The sequence below is a fragment of the Diceros bicornis genome, chromosome 2 (genome assembly GCF_020826845.1).
Source record: "Diceros bicornis minor isolate mBicDic1 chromosome 2, mDicBic1.mat.cur, whole genome shotgun sequence".
In the NCBI taxonomy this organism is placed as follows: Eukaryota; Metazoa; Chordata; class Mammalia; order Perissodactyla; family Rhinocerotidae; genus Diceros; species Diceros bicornis.
In genome coordinates, this window is record NC_080741.1 from 50,987,877 (window position 1) to 51,015,020 (window position 27,144).

The 27,144-nt window shown below is 57.7% G+C and overlaps 2 protein-coding genes across 12 annotated transcripts; both read right to left on the bottom strand.

Moving 5' to 3' along the window:
- Window positions 1-1,350: 1,350 nt before the first annotated feature.
- Window positions 1,351-5,098, bottom strand: LOC131411027 (uncharacterized). Its single transcript, XM_058549708.1, has one exon. The coding sequence runs from the start codon at window positions 5,050-5,052 to the stop codon at window positions 1,351-1,353; it is 3,702 nt and encodes a 1,233-aa protein (XP_058405691.1). The 5' UTR covers window positions 5,053-5,098.
- An 8,890-nt stretch (window positions 5,099-13,988) lies between these two features.
- MST1R (macrophage stimulating 1 receptor) lies at window positions 13,989-26,838 on the bottom strand. Of its 11 annotated transcripts, none has more exons than XM_058558999.1 (20): window positions 25,349-26,838; window positions 22,261-22,449; window positions 22,058-22,186; window positions 21,711-21,881; window positions 21,247-21,407; window positions 20,724-20,889; window positions 20,475-20,611; window positions 19,907-20,068; window positions 19,718-19,811; window positions 19,350-19,559; window positions 19,102-19,248; window positions 18,860-19,022; window positions 18,595-18,690; window positions 18,313-18,519; window positions 17,874-17,954; window positions 17,541-17,722; window positions 17,338-17,447; window positions 16,915-17,080; window positions 16,349-16,485; window positions 13,989-14,561 (listed from the first exon to the last, which is right to left on the bottom strand). In XM_058558999.1, the coding sequence occupies exons 1-20, from the start codon at window positions 26,582-26,584 to the stop codon at window positions 14,306-14,308; spliced, it is 4,200 nt and encodes a 1,399-aa protein (XP_058414982.1). In that variant the 5' UTR covers window positions 26,585-26,838; the 3' UTR covers window positions 13,989-14,305. The 11 variants fall into 11 exon arrangements, with proteins under 11 accessions (XP_058414982.1, XP_058414972.1, XP_058415008.1 ...); XM_058558989.1 differs by having other exon boundaries at window positions 19,350-19,562; XM_058559025.1 differs by lacking the exon at window positions 19,102-19,248.
- Between the last annotated feature and the right edge of the window lie 306 nt (window positions 26,839-27,144).

Below are 27,144 nucleotides of genomic sequence, written 5' to 3' on the forward strand. Positions count from 1 at the left end.
ATGTGTGGGGGTGGGCAGGTCTTTGCCCTTTGTGGAGAGGGTAACCTAAAGACGAGGACCCAGGGTTGGGACGGGGTTATGGCTTGTCCTTCAGCCCCCAACCAGAGAGGCACAGGCAGGGTAGGGCTTTACTGTCTTGGCTTCAGTCTCCAGCTGCCCACTGGGCAGAAAGTAGCAACACCAGCTGAATGCCATCCTCTTAGCTCTTCCACACCATGGACTGGGCTGACACGGAGCTTAATTTCTACCCCCACTATTCAGAGCCAAACAAGGTCAGAGGCCATGGCTTCTAGCCACCTTCCTGGCCAGAGGGAGAGCAGGAGGCCCTTTAGCGCATGGAAGAGTTTGGAACAAGACAGGGGCAGTTGGCATTGACATTGCCTGGTAGCCTCCATGAGGATCTTCTGAGGAGGGCTGTACCCTGGCCACCCTGTGGGCAGGGGCTGCCTGACTTGAGAGGCTGAGGAAGAGAAGGGAGCCCAAAGTTGACAGTTCTGACTCTCTCCAGAACTAGACAGTCAGAGAGGCAGGATAAGTTGTGAGCTTCTGTATCCACAGAGCCTACAAAGCAGGCCAGGGCATCATCCCCCAGCTCAAGTTGTACCTCCCATCCAGGATCTAGGACTTATTTGCCCCCCTACCCCAACTTCCTGCCCCAGGGCACCAAAGGCCAGCACTCTCATACCTTCCTATTCTGACTGGCCAACGGAAGCCCCTGCCAACCCAGCAGAGAGCTCCAGCCAAAGTTGACTTTAGGAGGTACCTGCATTACTAGGCCAGCTCCCCCAAGAAGTCCAGACTGACAGGGACCCTCCTTTGGGGGCAACAAATGCTGCAGGCCCCCAGCCATCTTTGGAATTTTTTGGCTGTTGTCCATGTTGCTGGCCTTAGCCCCCTGTAGAGGGACCAAGATGGAGGAGGGCAAGCAATCTTCTCCTCTGGAGCTAGAGGAGGGGGCTGTTCCCCCTTCATGACTCACTCCAGGCTATGTGGGTTATTACATTATGTTTGAAATTGCCATGGCAACCAGCTGGCAATCAAGGGTAATTGCACTTGTCACCAGGGCAACGGGGCAAAACCCACAGCAGCCACTCTCTGTGTTCGCCCTTGAGTTGCAGTAAAGGTCAGGCTAGACCAGAGCCAATGCCAGCCAAGGGGCTTGGGGCTCTCTGGAAAGGATAGGATTGCCAGGGCCCATGGAGTTGTAGTGTGCAGAGGCAGGGTTTGCCTTGGGAGTGCCAAGGTCCCCATCCCTGACCCCATACCTGGACCTCTGCCCTTCCCCGCACTACCCTATGCCTAAAACATGCCACAGTGTTCAAAGTAAGCAGAACCAGAACTTTTATGTGTTCACAGATGGTATTTGTAGATGGCCCATGGGCCCTCCTCCTCGTACTCACGGCGGCTGAGCCACAGGCTCTGGAAGGAGTCCCGGGACGCCATGATGGAGCCTCCCAGCCAAGCGGCAACAGCACGGTGGGGAGAGCCCAGCACAGTGGCACAGGGGCCCAGCTCCTGTCTCAGGCGCTCAGGAAAGCCACTTACCAGGGTGCTGCCACCGTCCAGCACCACATTGGCCAGCAGCTGCTCCTGCTGCTTGGCCTCCAGCCGGCTGATGCTTTGGAGGGCTAGTTGTGGGAGGCCCTGCTGGTTGAGGCCTAGCAGATCCGGCTGGAAGAGGGCCTCAGGGCAGCAGAAGCGCTCAGAGCCCAGCGAGATGACCTGCTTGTCTGGAAGCACGAATTCCACCCGGGCCTGGGCCTGAGTGCGGGCCATCTCAGCTGTCATATCCATGGCCACGTAGCAGCAGGCCTCTTTAATCTGGTTGACCAGCACTGCCTTGGGCGGTGAGTGGCCACCTGCCAGCAATAGCTGAGCTAGGTATTCAGTGAGGTCAGCACCGGCCACATCAAGCCGGTAGGTGTCAAGTGGGGCCAGATCCCCAGTGAGGATGGGCGCCACGTAGGAGGTGCCATGGCCACTGCCCAGGACCAGCCCAGTGGTGCGCCCATAAGCATAGAGCGCCAGCAGGGCCTGATGCACTGTCTGCATGGCTGGCACATGGAAACGCTCGAAGAGTATTTCAGCCACCTTTTCTCGGTTGGTGCGTGGTGAGATGGGTGAGTCAGCCACAAGCACAGCCAGCTCCTCAGGCTGTACGCCTAGCCTGCAATGGAACAGGTGCTGCCATAGCACCTCTAGTGCATCCCAGTCGGAGACCACTCCTCGATTAAGCACCGAGTAGGAGCCCTCTCGGTTCTTGGGCACTGCATACCTGGGCTGACCCTGGACTGGGTGCTGCAGCAGCTGGACACGTGAGGGCACCACACTGAGGATGTGGTCCTCTCCAGCCAGTCCACATTTGGTGAAGCCTGTGCCTGTGTCGATCACCACGGCCGCCATGTCCTGGTAGGGGCCCAATGAGTGGCGGCAGAGCACTGGGGACCGTACTGGCAGAGCATCTGTGGTGGACACCAGCTCATAGCAGGCCCCGTGTAACAGGCCAAGGTGTGCGACCACTGACGACTGTGTAACGTCCTCAGCTGTCAGCTTGAACTGGGGACCTTGGGGCTCAGTGCCCACCATGGCCATGGGCAAGACCTTGCAGCCAGTGCCAGTTGTGGTGAATGTGATCGGGGAAAGCTGCTCCTCCTGGGCCCTGGGGGAGCTGCCAGGTTGCCAGGATGAGAGCTGATGCGTGCTGGAGCTTTGAGTGGCACCGATGCTAACTTTTTCTCTGCTCACATAGACACAGGTCTCCTCAGGGGACAGGGGCACCTGAAGTACCCCTACATGGGTAGGCAGGCCCAAGGTCTCACCTTCTTGGCACAGTGTAGAGGACTGGCCAGGCTCCCTGGTGGTGGAGGGCCCTCTTGAAAGGGTGGGCTTTTTAGAGATAGGGGGTTCTTGGGAAAAGGGAGGTTGCCCAGTGAGAGAAAGCTGCCTGGCAAGAGGGGTCTCAGTGATAGGGGGCCCACCAGGAAGGGAGGGCTGCCTGGTGAGGGAGCACTGCTCAACAGAGGGAGGCTGACCAGCTGGAGAGAGCTGTCCAGCGAGGGGATGCTGCTCTACTAGTGGGGGCCGACCACTGAGGGGAGCCTGCCCAGCACCTTCGGCCTGAGAGTTGGCAGGTTGAGCGGTAATGACCTCTTTCCGGCTGTGGCTGCCTATATCGTCCTGGAGCAGGGATCTGGGCTCCTCCTGGGTTTTGGCTGGTGGAGCAGGCTCTGGGGTCTGCTCTGAGTTCATCCATTGCAGTTTCTTGGCCTGGACCATAGAGGTATCCTGCATCCTGGAGGCATCTAGCGTCCAGATGGTGCGACTAGCTTCATTTTTTTCAGCATCAGGTTTCGACCAGCCAGGATCATGGACATGGCTCAGTATCCTCTCACCAAATTGGAGCGGCATCCCCAGTGGAATGGGCCCAGTAAGCAACCCCACCCTGATGGGTGTCTCAGTACCAGGGGAGTCCAGTGACTCCAGGTTGAGCCTGGCCTCCTTGGGAACCAGGGCTACATCTCGGTAGCTGCCAGATGACAGGCTAGAAGGCACAGGGCTGGACAGCATGGGTGAAGTGGACCAGAAGCTGGAGCGATTATTGTCAGGGGAGAGGATGGGTATGGCCAACAATTGGGTGGACAGCATATTTTCAGGGACATAGATGGGTGGGTGGCTGGACATGAGGCCCACCAGCACTGCCCGTGATCCCATGGGGTCATGGCACAGCAGCCCCATCCTGGTATTGCCCGTGGCCATATCAAATACCAGCACACGGTCTTCCACAGTGTCCTGGAGCTGGCAGGTAGGGGCACTGGAGGTGGGAATCTGCGTGGCTTCCCTGAGAGACAGGACTGGGGACTCCTTGTGGCAGGTTACTTGGTGGGCAGAGAGTGGCACATTGGAGCAGGTGTTGTTGCAAACGTTGAGGGGCTGCTGGTCTGGCCGAGAGCTGCAGATCTCCTGGCTACTCCTCTGGGACTTGAGGGTGCCCAGAGGTCCTGAGCCTGGTGTTGGGCTGCCTGGCCTGGAGGTAGAGACCAGGGGCTTCCCCACTGGGTTCTCGGGCTGCTTGGGTAACACCTGTCTTCTGGCAACCTCGAGCTTCTGGGCATGGTCTGGGGACTCTTTTAGAGTGGGTGCTGGAGTGGGAGGCTCCTCCTGAGAATGGAAATTCACTTTGTCCTGGCAGGATGTGACCACTTTAGAAGACTCCAAGAGGATTGACCGTCGGTTGCCACACTTCCTGAGCAGGAGGTCTTGGGACACGCCCTTGGTAGTGGCAATAGTATCAGTCAGGTGGTCGAGGTTGCAGGTGTAAGGTTCAACTGCCACTGGCATTGGGGTTGTATACAGAGCTGGAGTGTTTGCTTGAGCTGGAGTTGTTGGAGGAGCCTGAGCCAGACACCGGCACTTGCCCTGGCCCTGATCTTGGGCTGTAGCCAGAAGAGGACCTTGGGCTGCAGCTGAGCCATCCTCCCCTGAAAGGAAATACGGTAGCCACCAGCTCTTCCTGATGCCCGAGGGGGCTGCCTGGTCAGGGCTGCAAGGGCCTTTGCCCCAGCCTACCAGGACTTTAGCTGGAGCCTTGCCTTCCCCCTCAACCTGCACCTGAAACCGGGAGCGGCAGGGTCGGTGCTGGGCCACGTCACTGGTGCTGTCTCTGCGCGTGCGCACGGGTAGGGCCAGGGTCCCGTTCTCCATGACGAGATGCATTTGGGCTCCCACGATGGGGCTTGGAAACGGGCTAGTGGAGGAGAGTCTCAGGGCATCCTGGGAAGCCCACTCACAGCCACAGTGGGAGCTAACCTCAGCAGGGTCCCGGAGTAGCTGGTGAATGGGCTCAGGGGCGTGGGCTTGGGCGGCTGGGCCACAGGCCCCATCGATGATGGCCTCGGTGGACAATGACAACCCCTGCCTGAAGTATATGGATCCTGAGTTTATCCATTGTCCCTGGGACCCTCTGACGCCACCCCCCAGCCGCTGGCTGCTGGGTGAGGGGTGGCCCTGGGGGCCCGATGGATCAGGGCCCCCCACCTTCCTGGTAACTTCCATAGTCCTGCTCCATGCCCTAGGTGCCCTGCCCCCACTTCATTGCCATGGGAACCCCACACATCACAGCCCCCAGTGACCTGGAGAGGTAACAGTGTAGGAAACCAGGGGCCCCACCCCCCTGAAGAATGGGGGCCTGCCCAGGGAACCTTGGGAGATAGAAAGGCCCAGGAAGCCTGGTGAAGTCTGCCAACCCTAGGCCAGCCTCCCCTCCCATTACCCGCCAGGTGACCACTCTGCTCAAGCCAGCGCTAGAGTGAGGGCAGAGCCCTGAGACGGGGGACAGTATAAGGCCAAGGAAGAAAGGTAGACAGAGGAGACACTAAGGGAGCCCCTGGGTTCCTAGTCTACCACAGATGCCACACTTGGCCCTTTCTCCTCATTTGCCGTGTGGCGCCTTGAGACTTAAGCCCTGACCCAGCGCTGAAGTTCCAAGTATGTGACATGAGGCCCTTTGTGGTCCAAAGCCCCTTCACCACTCAGTCCTGGGAGGCAGAAGAGGGTGAGGGACCCAGGCTCAGGCCCAAGCTCCCCTCCCCTATGTTCCCCAGCTCCTGCTCCAGGGACAGCAGCTCCTTGGCAGTCTTTCTGCTCCAGATGGTTCTCCTCTGCCTGTGCCTCATAGAGCACCCTCCCCACAGCCACATGTCCTTGAAGCCCAGGACCAGTATCCCACAGAGGTGGGGATGGGGCTGACGGGGCAGGGGTGGGGCCTCTGCTCAGAATCCTCAAGTCAGAATGTTCTAGCTCTTGTCACATTGTGTCAACTTCACCTTGGCCAGAAGGTGGGCAGAGCACTGGGTATAGGGCTAGGCCACAGTGGACACAGAGCCAGCCAAGAGGCAATTACAGGATGGGGCACAATAGGGACACAGTGGTAACAGGGCTGTCCACACAGTGGGCACAGGGCTGGCTACACAGTGGGGGTATGGTGGGTGTAGGACTGGGCACACAGTGGGCATAGCTCCATATATAGTGAGGACAAGTTGGACAAAGGACTAGACATAGGGTGGGCACATAGGAAAAGTAAGCAATTAGAGCGTGGGCAGTTCCATCCTTCATTTCTTAGATGGGCAAACAGAGGGGCAAGGAGGAGCGGGACCTGCCTAGACCGCAAGCCCAGGCCCAGACATGCCCTGAAGCCACAAAGGACAGGCCGAGGCAGCAGTTTGGGGAACCGCCCACTGCCACAGGCCTGGGTCTGGAGGTTCTGACTGGGGTGGGGTCAGGCCCTCCCCCTCCCCCCTCCCCCCAGCTATGAACACTGGGCCTCCACTCTCTGTCCTCCAGGACTGTGTCCTTTCAGGCCTCAGTCTTTCCACCCAGGAAACAGGTTTGTGAAGAATGCAGCTGTAGGCTTGTCCTCTGAGGTAGTGTGTTTTCACAGAGCTTAAAAATAGTGCTTACAGGGCCGGCCCCGTGGCTTAGCAGTTAAGTGCGCTTGCTGAGCTACTGGCGGCCCAGGGTTCGGATCCCAGGCGGACACTGACGCACGGCTTCTCTGGCCATGCTGAGGCCGCGTCCCACATACAGCAACTAGAAGCATGTGCAGCTATGACATACAACTATCTACTGGGGCTTTGGGGGGAAAAATAAATAAATAAATAAATAAAATTATTAAAAAAAAAATAGTGCTTACAGTTGGCTATGGTATGTGAAGCGATGTGACCCAGGACCAAGGCTAGCACTGTGCTGCATCTGCACCTTCCCGACTCGGCGCTGGGCAATGCCTGACTCAGCCATGTCTCAGGTCCCCTGGACCCCCTCCCCATTCTGCAGACTTCGCCTTCAGTTAAGAATGGGGACAGATGTCTCTGGACATTGCTGCTCACCACACACTATGGCCCAGAAAGGTGGCAGAGCCCAAGGGTCTGTGGCCTACACATGTGTGCATGCACACACACATGCTTGCTGAACACTATTAACTTCATTAATCTCTGGTCCCAAGCAAACTATTTTTGTTGTTGTTGTTTTGTTTTTCCCACGACAGAGATGCTAGTAGCAGCCTCTAATGCCTGTGCAGCCCTTGGGCTGGGCTGTACCTGGGAGGGCTAGGGAGGCATGGAGAGAGGCCCTGAGAGCCCCCTGCCTGTCTGACCACTGAGCCATCCCCCACTTCCTGCAGAAATGAGGCATAGTCCTCCTTTCCAGCCCTCCTGGGGTCTTTGTGAACAACTGACCTGAGGTATGCTGGGGGAAGGGAACAGAGTCAGCTGAAGGGTATGGCCCATGAAAGAAGGCCCAAAGAAGGCAGTCTGGAGAAGGGAGAAGGCTCTTCCCACCTGGGAAGCAAGCACTCCTTATAGCAATAAGAACAATGACTGACACTGATTGGGTCCTTCTCTGTGCCAAGCAGGGCTGAGCACATGTAAGCCAGCCTCACAGCAATTCAGTGAGCCAGGCACTATCATCCTTATTTTACAAAGGAGGAAATCAAGGCACAGAGAGGAGAAAGAACTCACAGAGGTCTCAGCTAGTGAGTAGTAGAGCCAGAATTCAAAGCCAGGCCACCAGACTCTGGACCCACACTTCAGGAACCTATGGTGCCACTAATGGGTGCCATGCCCAGGGCCACGTGGGCATGGACCCTGCTGGAGGGGAGCCAACATGCCTCCCTTCCGAGTGCTGCAGCCCCAAGCCCCTACCCAAGCTGTGTCCCACATGGACCTGATCCTCCTCACAACAGCTTAGCAGGTGGCTCAGGCTTGGAGGAGACATTTTCCCTGTTGGTGCCACTAAACCAGTGCCCTCCCAGGAACCTGGTGGTGCTGAGAAGGAACCAGCTACACACCCTGTGGGACCAAGTTGAGTCTTTTGTACTCAGAATTCTTGGTTGGCCAAAGCCCACTCTATTTCACCCAGCTGAGGGAAGGGGCAGCAGGGCAGCTAGAGGCTCCCAGGCTGGGCCCCTTCTGCCCAGCCCCCAGGGATCAGACAGGAACATTGCCCCTGTACCCCTCCCCCCAACATGTTTTTAAATAGTCTGTCACTAGGAAGAAGGGCATCCAATTCTATTTCTGATTCTGGGAAGTGAGGAGGGCCAACATGTTGCCATGGCAACCCCCTGGAAAACCCCTCCCCCAGGCTGAGCCCATTCCCCAGGCTGAGGGCTGTCTGGGATGGAGGGGCCAAGAAGGAACTAGAAGGAGCTCAGTCTGAAGGCAAGGCCATACAGAGTCTCCTCTGTGAGGGCAGGTCCCAGCATTGCCTTCCCTCACACTTCACTTGGCTCTCCCTACCCCTGTGGAGAGGATCAGACTTCATGATATGGGGAGAGTCTCATCACTCTGAGAAACCCTTCTTCCCTATGGGTCAGGCTGGAACCCTCCCACCTAGGAGGCCTGGAGGATGGTGGGCAGGAAGGGCATCAAGGGGAGAGGCACAAAGGTTGCATTCTACTGGGAGCTCCATGACCAGCCAAGTCTCCCAGACCTGTTTCTCCAACACAGACATATTTTGGGCTCTGTTGTGTTCTCAAGAGGCAGCTCTGTCAAGTCCCTGGCCCTGAACTCTTCTAGTCTACTGCCTTCTCCTCCCTGTACCCTGGGAAGACTCTGGACATCTCCAAAAATCAAGGATCAGAAGGGGCCTTAAAGGGCTCCCAGTAGCCAACCACTTGATGATAGAGTGAAAAGCAAGGCCTGTTTCCCCAGAGGGTCATACTTGCCTACAGTCTAGGGGCTCATACACCAGTCCTTCTGCCCCACAGGCTGCAGATGGGTAGCATTTAGATCTGTGGAGGGAGGGCATTCCAGGAAGGAGCACAGCCCAGGCAAAGGAAGGCTTCTGAAAAGACCAAAAAGGACCTTGTGGTCAACTCTCTCTGGGTACTGATGGGAAACCAAGGCCCCAAAGAGGAAGGATGCATTCTTGGTCTCCCAACTCCACAGCCAGGGCTCTGTGTTTTCCTCTCCTGACCCTCCTCCCTGGAGCAATCCAAGTGACCCGTGAGCCCTAATTTCCTGCTTCCCTGAAATCTCTCCTGGCACCCATTCCATGGAGGTAGCACCATGTTTGAAGGAGCTGGCACCTCCTCCTCTCTGGCCCCCCTGCCTGACCCCAAGGGAAGACAGCCAGGATGCAGAGAACCCCAGCGCTAGGGGAACCTATGGCAGAGTGAGGGGTGATAATCCACTCCTAATCTGGGTTGCAGAAGGCAAAACCCAAGAGTGTGAGAAGATGTGGCTTTTGAGCTCTAAAGCACAGGGAAATTTAAATAACAGATGTTTAAACAACCATCCCTGCAAGCCATGGTGCAGTGACCCCTCTACTGTGATGTGTTACAGCTTAAAAATAGCCCACAATGAACTGCTCTGAGCTCCAATTGACTCAAGCTTACGTAACTCTCCGTGAAAGATGGCCAGCCGCACCAGCCTGGAGGGAGGGCAATAGCACAGCCACCCTGACTGCTGCCCACAGCTGGTTTAGGGGCCGGGGCAAGCTCCTCACCCTCCCTGGGAGCAGCCCCCATCCAGGAGCCAGCAGAAGTGGGGGCAAAGGAAGTGCTCCCAGAAGTACACACGACTTCGTGACTGCCAAGAAGAGACCTCCAACCACTCCTGCAGAGGGAATGTGAGGAGAGCTGCCCTCCCTCATGGTCCCTGAGGAACCCAGGCCCAAGGAGGGTGGGGTGACTTTAAGAACAGACAGCTGGGTCAGGTAGACCAGGGCAGGAGCCCATGTGGGCAGGGTAACTGGGGCTGCCCAAAGAATTCCTTTCCCCCTTTGACGAGGGGACTCCCCAGCTTGGAGGAACATGTCAGTAAGACTGATGCCTGGCTGAAGCTGTCACTGCCATGGAGCCCAGGAGTGGAACTAACTCCTTTGGGTCCTCTAAGTCTCCATGGTCCAGGCTGCACAGGTGGGACTTGTGGCATGAGGGAAGGACTGCTGGCTTCAAAGCTGATTGACTCCTGTGATCTCGGCCGCCAGCTTCTTTGAGTCGCCTGCCTTCCCTGATGCATTCCCAGATCCCAAGTACCCAATCCAAGACTGACCACAAGTGTGCAGGTGGCTAAACCAACATGAAAGGGAGCAGAAAGGAGAGAAAGCCAGGATGCCCCCAGCATTGGGAGCCTCTTGTGCTCCCTCTGCCCCTGCCCGGGCTGAGCCCCAGGGATTCAGCAGCTCCTCTCAGCTCCCACCACCTGAGCTCAAAATAGGAACCACCATGGGCCTGGCCCCTGAGCTCCCATGGAGTAACACTGAGACTGGTGAGGGCCAAATATGAGCCCTCCTGCCACCTGCGCAGCAAAGGGCAGACTGTCAGGGCCATTAGTGCCTCTGCTTCCTTTCCAAGGTGAGGGCTGCCAGATAGGTGGAGCAGAAGTTGAGGGAGAATGAGCAGTTGTGGAGGGGCAGAAGCTGGTCCTGGACTCCTCAATCTACCAAGCAAGGGGAGGGCTTGCTCTTGTTGCCCTTTTTCCAGGGCAGCTCCACAGTCCCTGCTAGGGCTGGCATGAACATACTGAGACCAGGGACAGAGGATGCTCAGGGCCTTGAAGGAATAGAGGGCAAGAAGCAGAGGCCGCGGGAAGGCCCAGGAGCAGAGCCACCCTTCCTTGTAAAGTATGAGTTCCTGTCTGGGATGGTCTAATGGGAATGGGAGTTCAAGAGAAACAGACATCTCTGGGGGTGTTCGAGGTTGTCAATGCAAGGTGGCTGGGATCCAGGTGCCACACCTCTGGACTGAACTGGGTCAGGCAGGCTCTGCCACTCGCTGGGCACCTGCTGCCTAGCTTGGCCCAAGGACTCCCACCAAGGGAGGACCAAGTGTGAAGGCCATGCTCCAGGTCACCGCCCTGAGACCTGAAGAACCCACCCCACCCAGGGGGCCACCAAAGCCAGAGATGAACATGGCAGCTGCCAAGGCTCTCCTGGCATCTAATGCTCATTAAAAACGCCAGCTACAACAAACCCCAAAAGAGTGGAGAGCGAGTCTGAGGCTCAGCTGGCCCCACTGTGCCAGATAGGAAATGCTGGAGGTGCTTCACTGAATCATCCCCACTCCTTCAGGCCAGTGTAGCCCCACCTTGGGCTGGTTGGACTCTCACATGGGCAGAGCAGAGGCTCTGGGTGAAGAGCTGCCCAGCTCCTAGGGTCTTCATGGAGGAGAGTTCTCCAGCCCAGCATGGAGTAAAAGGTGTTTTTTATCAGGGCCTGGCACATGGAGGCTCAATGCTCAGCTACTGATCCCTGGGACTGCTTCTCCCCAAACAGAGGCAATAATTTGAGAAATGCAGCCTAGGCCTCCCTGAGCCTCAGACGCTTGTAGCAGCACCCACGTCCCCCCACCCCACCCCAGCACTGGAGGGTCCTGCTCTTTCCTACAGGTGAAGGGAATTAGTTCATGAAGTGGCACCAGAGGTAGATCCAGGACCTCATGGGCTACACTGAGGGAGTGACTGATGAAGCCACTGTCCCAGGGATTGAAATGGGGCTATTTCTGGAGCCCTCGGGTGTGATCCTAGAGAGCCTCTGGATCCCTTGGAAAATTCTCGGAAAGGCTGGGGCTAAGGCATAAGGGGAATCTCAGACCAGACTCATGGCTCCCCATCAAAGCAGATGGATCTAACACATGCATGCCCTCCAGATGCCAGACAACAGTGACACCAATGGGCAGTCAGGGGGGTGAGTCATCTGCTGCTTCCTCAGCCCCAGCTCCCATTATGGCCTCCCTCCAGCCTTTACTGGCACCTGCTTGCCCCTATCCCCACTGGGCTGCAACATAGGAAGATGAGGCAGAGGAGCTTGTACTTGCTCCCCACAGCTCACGGTGGGAAGGCTAGACTCCCACATCCCTAGGAGAAACCTCTGCCCACTCCATCCTACCCAAGTGGCAGGCCTAGGCCCACCATGGCCACAGCAACCTTCCCTTGCTCTGGCCACCCACCATACCTAAGACACTACTGAAGCCTCCCCCAAGGGAAAGGCAGCCCAGGCTTCACTACCCCTGGAAGCCGCTCAGAAGCCTCCTGATCCCCCCAGCCCATGTGGGGGCCTAGAACCCACCTTTCCTCTCTTCCCTGGTGGCCCAGTCAGGAATTTGAAACCCTGATGTAGTTCCAGCTCCTGACACTCCAGATGGACTTGGAATTATGAGGCGGCTCTGAGAACAGAGCTCAGAGCTTGGGAGCTGCAGCATTGGGTGGAGGGGGTGCAGCTGTGCCATGATCCAGGAGCCCAAGCATCTGCTTAACTGGGGCCCCTTTTTGAGGAATCCTGGCCCTGGGGACCCTTGGCCCAGAAACAGGCCCAAAGTCTCACATTCTGGGTGCACAGGAAACCTGATACCCCTTGAGCTCTCTTCCATCTCCCTTCTCTGGGACCCCTCTCCTCACTAAGCTTCCCTCCCATCCAAAGACCCCCTTCCTCTCTGAGCCCCTCTCCTGTGAACAGATGAGCCAGTGGTCCATGAGCTACAGAGGCTCATTGGGGAAGGAGCCTCAGTCCAGCTTCAGAGATGCCCCTGGGCCTTCTCCTCACTCTCCACCCAGGGCTTGGAGCTCTGGGTGACCCTTAGATCCCCAGGATGAGGTTAGGGAATGAGGACTGCAACTGGGAGGGATAGGGACAGTCCTTTCCAACTGGTACGGGGGCCACAGCTGTGGGGGTACTCCAGGACATTGCACTTACCTCTCTCCCAGCCTCAGGGGTAACACAACTCTTTCCTCCACACACAGAGACAAGAGTTCTCTAGCCAAGCATGCAAGGCTACAACGTTGTCTGTGACTGCACTGATGGGCATTAGAGGTGCAGTGGTAAACAGGCAAAGTCCATCTCTACCCCTCTCCAGCTCATAGGCCCCTGATCTTTAGATCCCTGCACTTAAGCAGAAGAGTCCCCTTCTAAGCTTTACCCACTTGTCTTCAGGGTCCTTAGGGTCCTCGTGGCTGGGCCTCCCCCCCCGGCCTTAGGTGACAGAGTGGGCAGCAGTATGGGTAGAGAACAGCTGAGCAGCTCCAGTCCCAAGGAGACCTCCACTCTGCTGACCAGGGAGCTCTTGCCCAAACTCAGGGTTCCATGTGTGACAGGGCAAAATGCTGGGGACCCACAGGGGAGGGAGCCTACTCCCCTTAGGGTGAGCTAGGGTCTCTCAACTGGCAAGATAGAGGCCATGGGGGTCCTGAGCAAGAGAAAGGATCCACCCTGATGTATGTCCTGGGCCCAGCCACCCTGGCACCCCAGCCATCCACAACAGCAGGGCCCAGCTACCCCCTTGGCATCGAGGGAATGAGGGAGGTGTAGTACAAGGAGGAAGCTGTTCTTCTCTAGCGGAGCCTGCCCCTCTAGTGGCTATTGTACAGTAGCCTTCACGAGTATAAATAGCCTGGGCAATCAGCACCTCAAAGCTGGTGCCTGGAAAGTGTGGAGCTGAGGCCTTACTGCTGGCTCATCTCTCTCAAGGCTGCAAGGGCAATGCTGGCAGGGTTGGGCGGGGAGGGCAGTAAGCCTCCATGCCTCTGCAGTGTATGTATGGGGCGGGGGTGAGGGGGTAGAGGGGGGTTGGGGGGGAGGTTGCAAGCAGAGCAGGGAGCCCTGGAGAGGGAATCAGGCCCAGGGAAGGGGACATGCAAACTGGGCAGTGGGAGAAGCCATCCTGGCTGCTGCATTCCTGGGTACTCAACCCACCCCTCTTGGTTCCATCTAAAAGCCCCTGGGGCCCCGTGACCTGGATCTGGACCTTGCCTACCCTTCCTGTTCTCTGGAGCCTTCTTGCTGATCCAACCCCTTTCCAGCCTCATGGTCTTTGTGCGTGCTACTCACTCTGCCAGAAACTCTCTTCCCCCAAATGCTTCTGGCACACTTCCCACCTGACAAGGTCCTAGCAAAAATATCACCTCTTGCTGTGGCTTTCCTCACCTCTCTATCTAAAGCTGTCCTCCATTCCCTCAAAGCAGCCTGTCCTTTTCTTTCACAGCATTTACCACAATTTGTACTTGAATATTCATTTGTTCATTTACTGGTTCAAGGGCCAGTGTGGTCACCGTTGAGTCCCCTGTGCACAGCAGCCAGGCACACAGCAGGCGCTCCATAAATACTCATTGCATCAAGGACTGCCCTCACTGGCTCCCTCTGTGGAGTGAGAGGCCAGTGTGCCCTGCTCCCCTCTTATCGCCCCTGAAGGTTAAGGGGCAGGGACAGGGCAGAGGCCAGCTTGAGCTGCCTCCTGGCCTGGCATGGCCCAGAAGCAGCTCGGGGTTAACTTCCGGGCTGCTATGCAGGTCCGGCCCCCAGGGCCTGCCTAGGGCTGAGGTCACTTGGGTCTTGGCGGCTCTGAGAGGGGCCGGGGCTGCCCCATGCTCCTGTGCACAGGTGGGGTTGGTGACTGCTCCAGGGGCATGTTCGCCTCATTCAAGGCACCAGGGCCCAGGTTCACATAGGCCACGGGAAGCTGTACATAGTGGTCCCCACGCAGCGCAGCCACCACGCGTTCCACTTCCCCTGCTAGCATCCCGAAGGTGGGTCGTGCCTCAGGGTCCGCTGCCCAGCAGTGCTGCATCACTGTGTACCTGCAAGAGGAGAAAAATGTCAGGGGCAGGATGTACCCCCACCCAGAGATTCTGGGCTGCCCACCTGCTGTTAACCGCCTGGCAGGACACATAGGGGTGAGGACAGGTGACAGGGCCTAGTGTCTAGCATTGCCCAATCAGGGGCAGCTCTTCTCATCATTGTGATTGCCCTTCCACCCTGGCAGAGGTTGAATTACCTCAGGGGTTAAGAGCTTGGGCTCCTATGCCCTGTGACCTGGGCAGTGTGATCTTCGGCAAGTTCCTTAACCTCTCTGTGCCTCTGGATCCTCCTCTGATCACAGAGGTATTGGGGCATAAGGTGAGAGGATACCTATAAAGTGCTTAGCTTAGGGCGCAGCTCACAAGCTATCATCACATGTCTTCAGGAAGGAAACCCAGGTCCAGTGAAATGGGGATTAAAAGGCCTGAGACAAGGACACGTGGGGCAGCACCAGCGGCACCATGGTTCCCAAGCAGAGTTTCTCTGGGTTTGCCTGGTGGGTCCTAATACATGCCCCTTTATCTTGGGAATGTCACCCTTGCCTTAAATGATACTCTAAGTACCCTGCATACTTAGAGTATATGATAATAATCTCATATGATTCTCAGACTCTCTGAGGGCAGTACTGTTATCATCTTAACTTTACAGATGAGGAAACTGAGGCCCAGAGAGGAGAAGGGACTTGTCTTAGAATAGCGGATGCTGTGGTGTGCCACCTGGATCCTCCCCCTTCATTCTCCCAGTGGCTGCTGACAGCTCTTGGCTGAGGCCCTCTCTAGGAATCGCCCTAGGCAGAAAAGAACTGCCTCCTCCAAGCTCATACTCCCTCCTCAGGGACAGTTGTGACTAGTAGCTGATTAATGTCTGGTTCAAAGACCTGGCACCTTGATCTCAATTTCAGGAAACTCTGAAGCGCTATCCCAGATCAAGCAGTCCCTGTGGGATGGGCTGCGGCCTCTGTTGCATCTGCATGGCAGCCCAACTTCTCCCCCTGCCCAGTCCTGCTTTTCTTGCCCCCAACCTACCAGTAAACCCCCTGCACATAAATCTCCATATCAGAGTCTGTCTCAGAGAGTCTGATGTGGAGGCAGATAGGCAGTGAATTTCCCTTACTTCAAAGCAGATGCATTGGTGAAGTGAATAATAAAGATCAAACTCAGGGCAGGCAGGGCTGTGAGGAAGGGTTACTCATACCCTTCTGAGCCCAGCCTGAGAAAGAATCATCAACTACTTTTACCTGTAACCTGGTTCTTCCTGTCCTAACCACAAAGACCTGGGCACAGCGGAGGCATGTGTGCTGCTCATGAAGCTGAACCTCGAAACCAAACCCACCTGACAGGCACTGATGACAACACGGCTGCCGCCATGCCTCTGGGAATGGGGAATCTGAAACTATATCCAGTGAAAAAAAATCTCATCGGGAGATGTGGAGGAGGCTAGTGTGGGAGCTAATGAAACCCTTCCCTGAGATTAAGTGAGTAGAAAAGATAGAGAACAGACTCCCTTAGCGGGGGTTGCGGGAGAGGAGTGCTGGGAAATCAAATCACTGGCCTCAACCCAGACTCTGAGTTGGGAATACTGTTACCATGGCAACTGTGATATCCTCCCACCACCCAGCCCTGAATGGGGGTGGAACCAGTCCACAGATGAGGAAACTGAGGCCCAGAGAGTTTCTCTTTCCAGGTCAGCCAGAGGATCAGTCAGAGAGCCAGGCAAGAACTGTCTCCTGCCCCCTCTTTGTCTCTGGAGCCCAGCTCCCTCCCCATTACCCCCTCCATATACTCACAGAGAATTGGGGCAATACTCAGGCTGAGGCAGGCGCCGACCCTGGGCCAGGAAGTGAGTGAGGTCAAAAGGGTCGATGTGGGGGTATGGTGGGGCACCCCGTGTCAGCAGCTCCCACAGCAGCACACCAAATGACCACTGTGGGAGGGGAAGGGAAGGGGGACTCAATTCTACCTCAAAATTTGGGGCAGATGGGACCCCCAGGTCCTCTACCTTCTGGAGCTCTCTAGCTGGAAATGGGGGGCTCCACCCCCCAATCAGAGCCCATTCCTCAATACCTCACAAGCATCTTCTCTCTGTCTCCTCCCACCAGCTAAGCCTGCTAAGAGTGGGTCTGGGCAGGGCCCGGATTGTCTGTGAGGAGCCAATAAACTCACATCTTCCTCTTGTCCTGGCAGATGTCAGATTCCATCTGACACCTGCCCAAGAGATGGGCAATGGGCTGTGGGGGCTGCCCAGCTTGGGGATTCCCTGGGCTCAGATCATCATCTAGAGCTGAATGGACAAAGCCAAGTATTCTCCTAGGACACTTAGGCCATGTGGACTCTGGGGCTGGTGAGGCCTCACCACATCAGACTTGGTAGTGAATTTGTAGGTCTGAAGGCTCTCCAGTGCCATCCATTTGACAGGTAGGCGAGCACGGCAGTGCTGTCGAACACTGTAGTACTCCTTGTCCAGGACGTAGCGAGCCAGACCAAAGTCAGCCACCTTGACTGTGAATGACTCATCCAGCCTGGGAGGAGAGAACCATACTCAGGACTGGCCCCCACGAGGCGCTGAACCTACCTGTTTCTGGCCCTCACAGGATTTCAGAGCCATAGTGTCCAATCCAAGCCTGTACTGGGCAGACAGGAAAACTGATGCCAAGAGAGCGAAGGACATGCCCAAGGCTGCACAGCAAAGGCTGGAGCGTGGGCCCTCCCCCTTTAGGCAGCTGCATACCTTGGTGCCCTAGCCCCTTGCTTCACCCCAACAGCTCTGGACCCTCACATGCAGTTCCGAGCAGCCAGGTCCCTATGCACAAACTTCTGCTCTGCCAGGTACTCCATGCCACGGGCTACCTGAAGGCCAAAGCTGATAAGGTCCTTCACTGTGGGGTTCTGGGGGCACACAGTGGGTCGGTAAGCAAGGACAGAGCAGCTCCATCCCCAGCTGCTGCCCAAGCCCCAACCCAGGGTGAGCTGAGCACTGACCCGCTGGGGTGAGCGGATGAATCGGAGCAAGTCTCCGTGGCGCATATAGGGTAGCAGCACACGGGGCAGCCCTTCAGGTGGCAGCACGATACCGATGAGAGCCAGCACGTTTGGGTGGTGCAGACCACGCATGAGCAGCCCCTCGCGCAGGAAGGCCTCCACCTCCTGTACCTCTGTGATGCCTGCAGAGTGGCTTGAATCAGGCCCAGGGCAGGGCACCCCCTTACAAGGGTCAGATGGGGAAATGGAAAAGAAAGGTCTCCCACTCAGGGTCACTCAACAAGGCGGTAGCACGGCAGGGACAAGGACCCTCCCAGCCTCTGCCCTACTTACGACTCAGCGACTTGATGGCACAGTGGATTTGATTCTGGGCCTTGTTTGTGTATTCTCCATGGTAGACGACTCCAAAATGGCCTGGTGAGGGGGAGACGGTGAGAAGGGCCTAGTGCCCAGGGTTCGCACCATACCCTCTCATTGGCAACCAGACTTCAGAGCACCAACTGGCCAACCTGACATTAAAAACAAGCAGCAGCTGCATGATGGTAGAGCCTGCAGCCCTCCCACACCCACTTAATCTGCATCAGAACCCATTGAAGACAGAATTCCTATTTCACAGATGAGCAAATGGAGGCTCAGAGAGGTTGTGTGGTATGCCCAAGGTCACACAGGTTGGTGAGAAAGCCAGAGCAGAGTCCTGCCCAACTGTCCCTTCAGGCCATATCATCTCAGGACTCCATCTCTGCCTCAGCCCCACCTGGCCTGGCCCCCACACCTTTGCCAATGACTTGGTCACTGTGGGTAACCACACGCTCATGGGGAATCAGCACATCCTTGACCTCGGCCAGGAGCGAAGAGTCCAGGTCCCCAAGCTGGATGGACTCTGTCCGCAGCAGTGGGACACAGGACTCATCCCCGCTGTCTGAGAAGGACCCTCTGTGGACCCGAGTGGTGGAATCCAGACCATCAATGGCACGGGATGCTGTGAAGGAGAGGGAGTGAGGGGCTTGTGGAGTAGAGGGTATGGCCCCAGCTTCTAGCTCCTCCACCATCTCACCAAGGCCTTCTCTGTAGTCAGAGCCTGAGTGGAGCATAGGCATGGCTCCAGCGGTCCAGTTCGGGGATGCCAGGTCATCCAGGTTCGGAGAAAGGACTGCGGAAAGATGGCCCCTGGTGGCCACCCTCTCCAAGCTCCTAGAGGCCAACCCCTACCCCAGAGGTGTGGGCAGACCCTCAAGGCCCAGGCAGAGAGAGGATATATGAACTTAGAGATGCCATTGTTTGCGGGTTGGGGTGGGTCAGGATGGGAGTGCAGAGCTCACCTAGCTGCTTCTTCCGCTGGTAGTTGAAGACCAATGCAGTGGCCAGTACAGCCACAAGCAGGAACAGGGCCAGCAGGACACCCAGGAGCGTCCTCTGTGGGACCCTCTCCGGGCCTGGCCGCACCACCCTGCCCAGGATGTGACATTCACCATCCACGCAGACCTGGGAGCAGGTGGCAGCTCAGGCCCAGCCTGCAGGCCCCAGCCCATGTCTTTTGTGGAGGGCCAGCTGAGCTGCCTACCTGCAGTGAGGCGCCGTCCTTGCCAAGTTGTAGGGAGGTGGGCAGGGGGCAGACGACCACATCCCCCCGGAACTCGTGCTGGCAGCTCTCACCACCCACGGTCACATTCACATCCACACAATCAGCCACAGAGCCCAGCCCAATATACTGCAGAAACAGTCGCGGAGACTGGCCAGTGCCCCCACCTACTTTGGGCAGGCTTCACCCCTAACCCTCCACTTTCCCTGCCCTCCATCCCCCATACTTACTTCGAACTTAATCGCTTGCTCCTCAGGCTTCAATGGGGCCAGGTTGGTGCTGGGTGGATGGGGTGGGGGCAGGAAGCGAAAGCCAGACAATGTGAAGCCAGCAGCTCCATCCCCCCAGGCACTCAGGTTCCCCATCACCCACCCCTGAGGGCCTCGGACCACGTATTCAGGCAGGCGGCACCAATGCTGCTCCGGGAGCTGCTCCTCACACTGCTGGGGTCCATGTGAGAGTGGTTAGCCAGGCATCCCACCTATGGCCACCTCAGTCTCCTCAGCCGAGCATGGGATGGGGCTGGAACTCAGGGGACTGGTCTGGCCTTCCTCCCTCCTGGCCAGTGCCCACGGGGAAGCTGCCAGTGCCCACTCACCCTGTTTTCCACTGCCCTAAGCCCATCATGGAACGATAGCACTAGGTGCCACACTGAAGTCAGATGCTGGCCACGGATGGTGACATGGGAGCCACTGTGGAGGAGAGCAGGGTAGTGGGCTTGGGGTGCTCTCCAAGGCTGGCTCCCTCATTCCTAGGAGACTAGAGCGGGCAAGGAAGTGGCACTTACGTGTAGCCACAGTTGGGGCTGATGCCCAGAATTATGGGGTCTTCCTGGTAGTGGAAGGTCCAGGAGCCAGGCACCTTGGCACCTCCCACCTGCAGTTGAATGGGAACGCTGGCCGTAGCAGCCCCGGGGGGCGTGGTACATAAAAGCTGCCCCTTGCTGACCCTGCAGAACAGGAGAATGGGACTCAGGGGCACCCTCCATGTGATGGCCAGGCCCATCTCCTCCAACAGTCTGTCAATCCCTCCCAGTTCTTCTGTTGGTTATCTCTCCCACCTTCCCATACTCTGTGGGTCTGTCTAGAAATAGGGTGGTCCCAATAAGGCCTCCAAGAAGGAAGCGAGGGTACATGTTCCCCACAGCCTTGGCTGGAGCCACTGGACTCTGTGATGGGCTCTCTTTCCATCCCTAAACCACCTCTGAGCTGGAGGGGGCAATGTACCTTTCTTCCTGGACCTGCTCCCTACACTGAACATTTGTGTGAGCCCTCCTCCCTCCGCCCTGACAGCGATCTAAGTCCCATCTAGTGAGAGCTCTGTGGCTTCCCATTTCCTTGCCTGCTGGCACTTACTGTTTCAGCGGGCACTCAGTCCCATTGACCAGCACAACCCAGCTGGTGCCTACAGACAGGTCCCGGCCTTTAAGGGTGAGGCAGGTGCCCCCTGCCCGTGGGCCAAAGAGGGGCTGTACTGCTGTCAGCACCGGCTCCTAAGAGGGTATGGAAGTGGCTTACCTGGAGTAGGAGGCCCTCCACTTCAAGCCCTTCCTTGCCCATACTGCCCAGCTGGCCAAGGGCATAGACAAGGCAAGGTGGCCTCACCAAGAAAGAGAAGCCTTGCAGCGTGGATGTGCCGTCCACCCAGAAGTGCTTGCCCCGTGGCATGTTGGTCACGGTGAGGCTGATGTTGGCAGGCCCAGCTGCCTGTGTGCCCAAGGGCTCCAGCTCACACTCAAGCTCCTCTACAAAGTCATTCCGGGACACTGGGCTGGGGCAACAGGGGAACCCAAGGTCAGCTGGGGGGTCACACAGGCCTAGTTGCATGCCAGCCACAAAACACAGGTCTCCTCTGAGCCTAAGGGTGGCATCTCTCTGCCCATGCCTTCCTCCAGGGTAGAAAGGCTCTGGCAGGGCAGGGACTAACCCTGCCCAGTCCATGACTTAACAGACAGGTAGGCCATATGCAGGCTTAAGAAGGAACAGAGATATCTCCCCAGATACAAAGCAGCCAGAGCCACTGCTACTATACCTCCCTGCCCCCAATAAGCAGAGGACAGGGTCTCCTAGGGAAGGGGCTGCTTGGTTGCTTCTGTCAGGGATAGGAAGGGCAAGGACCAGGTGGTACCTGAGGTTTGAGCTGTCCTTGGGCAGCAGTCGGCAGGGACTTTGGCCCACGGTGATCTGATGAGTGCCCTCAGGCACCAGACCGGCAGGGTGCAGGTAGAAGCTGGAGCCACACAGGGTCAGCCTTGTGCTGCCCCTTAGGGGTCCACTGTTTGGATAGAACTGAGAGGGGAGCAGATAGCCTGAGTTCCTCTGTGGGCCAGGGCTCTCAGCCCTGACTGCTTCTCCAGGGTTTTCTGCTGCCCCCATTGCCCGCCCCACACTCCAGTCATTCTAGATCACTTGTTAGTCCTCACTCAAGCACCTTTCTGCCTCCAAATCTTTGCATATGCCATCCCCTCTGCCAAGAATCTCCTCCTTGGAGATATTGAGGACATCCCAGGCCTGAGGAAGATCATGGTCAAGACCTGTTGACCCCCATCCCAGTGTCCCACACTTACCTGTGCCCTGCCAGGCAAGCCATACCTTAGTAAGCTCGGGTGGGCAATGGTCCTGTTGCCAGGAGCCAGGACACTCCTTCTGCCGGCCACACATTCCCCCACACCATCCACAGCCCATGAAACGCTGTGCCCGCAGGCAACGCCAACAGGTAAGGAAGTGGCGGCAACCAGGGCCTCGGATAGGTACCTGGAAGACCTTGGAGTGGCAGACAGGTGGCTCAAGGGTGAATGGAGGGAGGGATTAAGCCCCATAGACCCCCTGGTCCCACTGTAGATCAGGGTGGTAAGACCTGTGTCAGTGCCTCCCTGAATTGGGTAGGGAGGCTGTGCTCCCACAGCCCTGGCCCCAGGCCCTGCCCCTGCCCACCTTACCTGGTCCCCAGAGGCAAAGAGCAGGTGGTCCCCAAGGCGACTGACATCCCGTTGTATGGGCTGCCCATTGCTGCCCAGTGAGAAGTTAGACACATACAGCAAGTAGTTGAAAGACCTGGCCAGCTCCACCTGGGACAGGTCAGCTATGAGCAAAATGGGAATGGGGTCCTGGGGATAATTGGCTGTGCAGATGAGAGACCTACCTGCAGGATGCGCCCATCAGCTGTGCCCATGTGGGCCACTGTGACATTGTCGAGGCGTGTCACGTGCAGTGCGGTGACCTGCACTGGTCCTAACAGCCCGTTGAATAGGTCCACACGTGGGAGGCTGCTGCTGACCAGCAAAGGGAAGTGGCGGCAGCTGGCATTGGGGCTGGGGGCCACTAGGCCAGGCTGGGGAGGGTCAGGGAAGGAGTCAGGTCTCATCCCCATGCAGTGACCCATTGGGGCCTCTGTCAGTGACCACAGCAGCCTAAACTCCCACCCCTCACCTGGCCTGGCTGGAGAGCACTCCCTCCCCAACCCCGAGGCTCTCAGAGGTAGCAAGGCCAGGTAAGAAGGCCGATGCTGGAAGGCCGGCTCCCCTTACACCTTGCCCTACCTTGTCATGTCCATTCTGATAATGAGTTAGAGTCTTACAGACCCAACCCCATTGTGTCCTCCCAACCACCCTGTAGAGTGGGGTGCTCTCACCATCCCCATTTTACAGATAAGGAAACAGGCTCAGAGAGGTTTGCTCTCTTGTCTAAGGCCTTATAGTCCCCTAAGGAGAGGAGCCAGGTTGGAAGTCTGAGGTCTTAATCAGAGTTCTCTCCCGCCCCCTACTGTTTCTGCTCTGCACTTCAGCAAACCCTGTGTCCTCTTTGGGCTTCAGTTTCCCCACCTGCAAAAGGGGGCTGAACTCTGAGGTTAATTGGCCAGCAAGGGGTTGGTAACATGGTCCTTCTCCCTGAATCTCCAAAGGTCTTCCTGTACCTCCAGCTGCACCCTCCTTCAGGGTACAAAAGGGATAAACCAAGGCCTAAAGGCCTGGTTGCCAAGCTAGGCCCAAGGGACTGGAAGACACTAACCTCTCCCTTGCTCTTAGCAAGAGGGTGTTTTGGGGCTGCACTCAGTGCCCCAAGGCAGGGCTGTGGAAGCTTCTGGGAAACCAGGAAGCCAGGGTATGAATGCAAGTTATTGAAGCTGGGTGCAAAGCGCAGGCAGGGCTCAGTAGCCCTGTTTGCTAGGGACCCTCCCTTGCCAGCCCTGAGGCTAATGGGAGGTCCCCATCAGACCAGGAATGCTTAACCCAGTTCTGAAACCTCAGCACTAAGTAGGAGCCCTGGGGGCAAGAGCAGGTGCAGAGCTGGGCCCAAAAACTCCACACACTCTGGGTCTGTAGCCTGGGTGGGTGGGGACTGGGACTCTGTTCTCCCTGGAGGCGGGTAAAGGGCCTGGCTCTAGCTGGAAGCCAGCCAGGTGTTTTCAGCATGACTCAGGGACAGGTGGGGCTGTGGGGTGGAAAAGAGGCCCTAACCTAGTCACGTCCACTTTGTCCCTGGGCTCCAGGGCCTTAGCTGTGAGTCCCCAGGCTTGTCTAGGGACCCCTGGCTTCTGAAAACACTTAAGTGTCCAATGCCCCATAGAGGACGGTGACTTCTCCAGACTCGAACCCTACCTGAACTCATGGAGGGCAGGTACCAGTTCTGAGCCCCTCAGGTTTCCTGAGGCCAGGCACAGTGAGCATTCAGCAGGTGTTGCCCTGGAGGCTGCATGCCCAGTCACTGGACAAACACTGTACAGACTGGTTCATACACCTCCCAAGGGCCTGGCCAGCCTGTGGGCAGGGCTTGAGATTAGTTGTCCTAGAGCCTGGCACTGCCCAGTCGTGCTGGATGTCTTCTCACCCACTGACCACTAGCCAAGTTGGGGAGAGGTTCCGACTCCCCAGAGGCAAGGAGAGGAGGGCAGGCAGGGCTGCCCAGGCCCAGATAGGGGATCCCCACCCTAGGGCCTCCTCAACCCAGATGGACTCAGCTGAGGGAGGGAGGCTGAAGATTCCTTATCCTTCATTGTGTGTAAGTTCTCCCCCCACCTCTGGGGCATCAATAGGAACTGGAAAGGAGTCAGTGGAGAATGTCACAGCAGGCCCAGGGCCACAGGGCAGCCAGAGATCTGATAGCAGTGACTGTGGGTTAGCTCTCTGAATGGCCACTTGCTCAAGGACGTTCACTCCACTTTCTCGGTTAAATATCTTGTAATCTAGGGTGGGACTGTTTCAATGGCTTCAAGGAATAGGTTTTGGTTTTGTCCTTATGGAAGCCTTTTAAAGAATGTCCTGTTTGTCTCCGCTCCAGCTCCCTGCCACCATGGCTGGAGAGAACCTGGGTAGGGTCTGCTGGAAGGAGCCCCTAATTCAGCATGGGCTGGAAGACCTCCTGCCTGGGATGAGAAGAGGACTGGGGCAGGGCCCCAACTACAGAAGGAAGTCTGGGACTCCTGTGTGGTGAGCCAATTCCAACCAGCCCCTCCTAGGACTTTACTCATCCCTAGATGTTTATAGTTGCTTGCACAAGACTGGGATGGGCCTCCCGGAATCTACTAGAGCCAAGTTGCCTTCCTACCACGTCCTAGGTCCTCCTCTAATCACCACGGAGAACTACCGGGGATGAGTGGGTCAGTGAAGCCCAAGCCATGCAGTCTCCCCGACAAGCCTCCCACACTTCCAAGGCCCAGGACACTCCCTGAAACAGGGATGGGGGAACATTCTCTGACAACTCCTGCCCCACCCTCTTTGGAAAGCAGAGCAAAACAAATGCTCCCACAGGGAAAGTGAAACTGTTGGTGAACAGCTGTGAATCTATGTGATCGTTGAGCATCTGCCCATGTGTGTGGAGGGGGGCTGTTTTTCTGTGTGTGTCCTTGAGGGTATGTGTGGTGGGGAGGTAAGAAGGGACACCCATCATTCTGTCCAGAGTGTGGCAGTGTGGCAGAGAGACAGCTATGATGTAATCCAGTTCTCACATAATCAAGGAAACTACCTAAAAAATCAGAGGCCATGCTAGGTAAGAGGGTGAAAGAGCAAAATGTGACAGCAACAGGGGCTAGCCTGGCCAGGAGATGAGCCTACAGTGTGGCCTTTGTTTGGCTGATTGCCTCACACCACCCCCAGCACTAAGGAATTGGGTGGAAAAGAAAACCTCCCCACCTGCCCTCCTGCTCCCAGACCCTCTCAGGGGTAGAAGGGAAGCAGCCTGGATTCAGCCCTGTGCACACTGCTCACAGGTGAGGGCCCCTTCTTTCTGCTCACCGGGTTGGGGCAAAAACTGGGCGACTGGAAGAAGTCGAGGCCTCGCCGGATGCCGGGGTGGACCGAAGGCTCACAACAGCGCTCCACACCTTGCTCGATGAGAGTGTCCAGCAGGTCGATGGGGAAGGCACAGACGACAGAGTTGGGACTCACACCGGGGCCGCTGTCTCTACTAGCAGCGAAGACCGCGAATAACACTTCCTGGCCCTCAGCGATGCTCAGCTCAGTGGCCAGTTGGCCGCCCACTGGAGAGGTGTGGGCTGTGCGCAGCACTGGGTAGGGCTGTCCGCCCTCAGGGGCGCCGCGGCGCCGGCGTTTAGGCGCAAAACGGCAGTCCAGGACCAGCTCCCGGTAGTCGCCCAGCTCGGTCTCAGTAGCGCTGAGCCGCGCCAGGCGCGTGTGTAAGGCACCAGGAGCAGCTTCCACGTTGGCCGGCTGCACAGTCAGGAAATAGACGAAGGCTCCCGCGTGGAAACTGTACACGTATTCTATACGGTAGGAAGTGAGGTGCGCAGGCAGCACTGACAGCGCTGCAAAGCCTGGGGCGAATCCTGAGGCGTCGGCCTTGAGGCGCCGGATGGACACCGAGCGTGGGCTGAAGCTGGCGGCCACCGCCGCGTCCAATGAGGATGCCACATAGAAGTAGGAGGCATGGCCCTGCTCAACCACGGTCACAAGGGTGCCCAGAGGGCTGGCCACACAGTCGGGGCAGTCCTCGGGCCGGTTGTGGCGTGGGGAGAAGAGGCAGGCTGGTGGCGCCAGGTGCAGGACTGTCCCGCGGGGCTCTAGCTCATGCAGGAAGCAGCGGCCATGCAGGCTGGAGCCACAGCTGACCAGTGCGGGCAGCGCAGGCTCCAGCACCAGCACCTGCGCATCTGTGTCTCCCGGCGGGCTGTGGAGGCCTGGACCACAGGCCGCACACGTCTGGCAGCCAGGGTCCCCAGCAGGGCCCGTGACCAGGCTCTCGACTGGCTGCAGGCCAGGCCCAAGCACGTGCAGGCGATTGCGTGTGGCCACGAACACGGCACTCTCATCCCCACCGCTCTCGTAGGTCGTCAAAGCCTGTACCGGACCGCCAGTCGAGAAGCTGGGTACCACGTACTTCACGTCAAAGTCGCGGGAGGCGGAGTAGGGGGTCCGTGGGCACTGCCAGGACCCACCCGCCAACGGCCTGGTCTGCAGCAGAAGCAGCAGCAGCAACAGGGAGGGCCGAGATGGCGGCGGGAGGAGCTCCATCGAGGCCCAGCTGGTGCCCCGCCGGGATTCCTCTAGGCTCTGGCCTGGCTGGGAGCGGACTCGAGCTCTGGGCTGGGACCAGTGTCCAGCGCCGGTCCTGAGAGCTCTCGGCAGCCGACCCCCGCCCGGGGCTCCTGCGATGCCCACTGTCCTCTCCTGCCCTCGAGTCTGAGCACCTGGCGCGGGCGGACACACACACCGGCAGGGAACAGAGAGGGCGCCTCACCTGCCGCCCCAGATGCCTCTTCGAGCCGGCGTTTGGAGCAGTCTGCCTCTGACCGAGGGCGCCGCGCGGGGCGGGAGGGGCCCGGGGTGTGGGGGCGGTTCTGTGGGCGGGGCCTGTTGAAGGCCTGGCCTAGACCAGCCTCTCCGCCCACCTCGGAAGCCTGGGTCATACACCTTCTCTAGGGCGCCTTTTTCTCAGTAGTGGGGGGGTGTGCGTGCAGTGGCCTGGAGAGAGATAAGTAGGCCTGAGCCGTCCCATCCAGTCCCCGACGACCGGCTGGGCCGAGGTGAGGCGGTGGCGGGGGGAGACCACCTGGCTCATTTCTTCCCTTGGC

Coding starts and splice junctions, on each gene's coding strand:
- MST1R (XM_058558960.1), bottom strand. CDS start 26,584: ATGGAGCTCCTCCCGCCGCCATCTCGGCCCTCCCTGTTGCTGCTGCTG. Junction 19,023..19,101: donor AGGACGGCGCCTCACTGCAG/GTAGGCAGCTCA, acceptor ACCTGCTCCCAG/GTCTGCGTGGATGGTGAATG. Junction 14,562..16,348: donor GAGTATTGCCCCAATTCTCT/GTGAGTATATGG, acceptor CTCCTCTTGCAG/GTACACAGTGATGCAGCACT.
- LOC131411027 (XM_058549708.1), bottom strand. CDS start 5,052: ATGGAAGTTACCAGGAAGGTGGGGGGCCCTGATCCATCGGGCCCCCAG.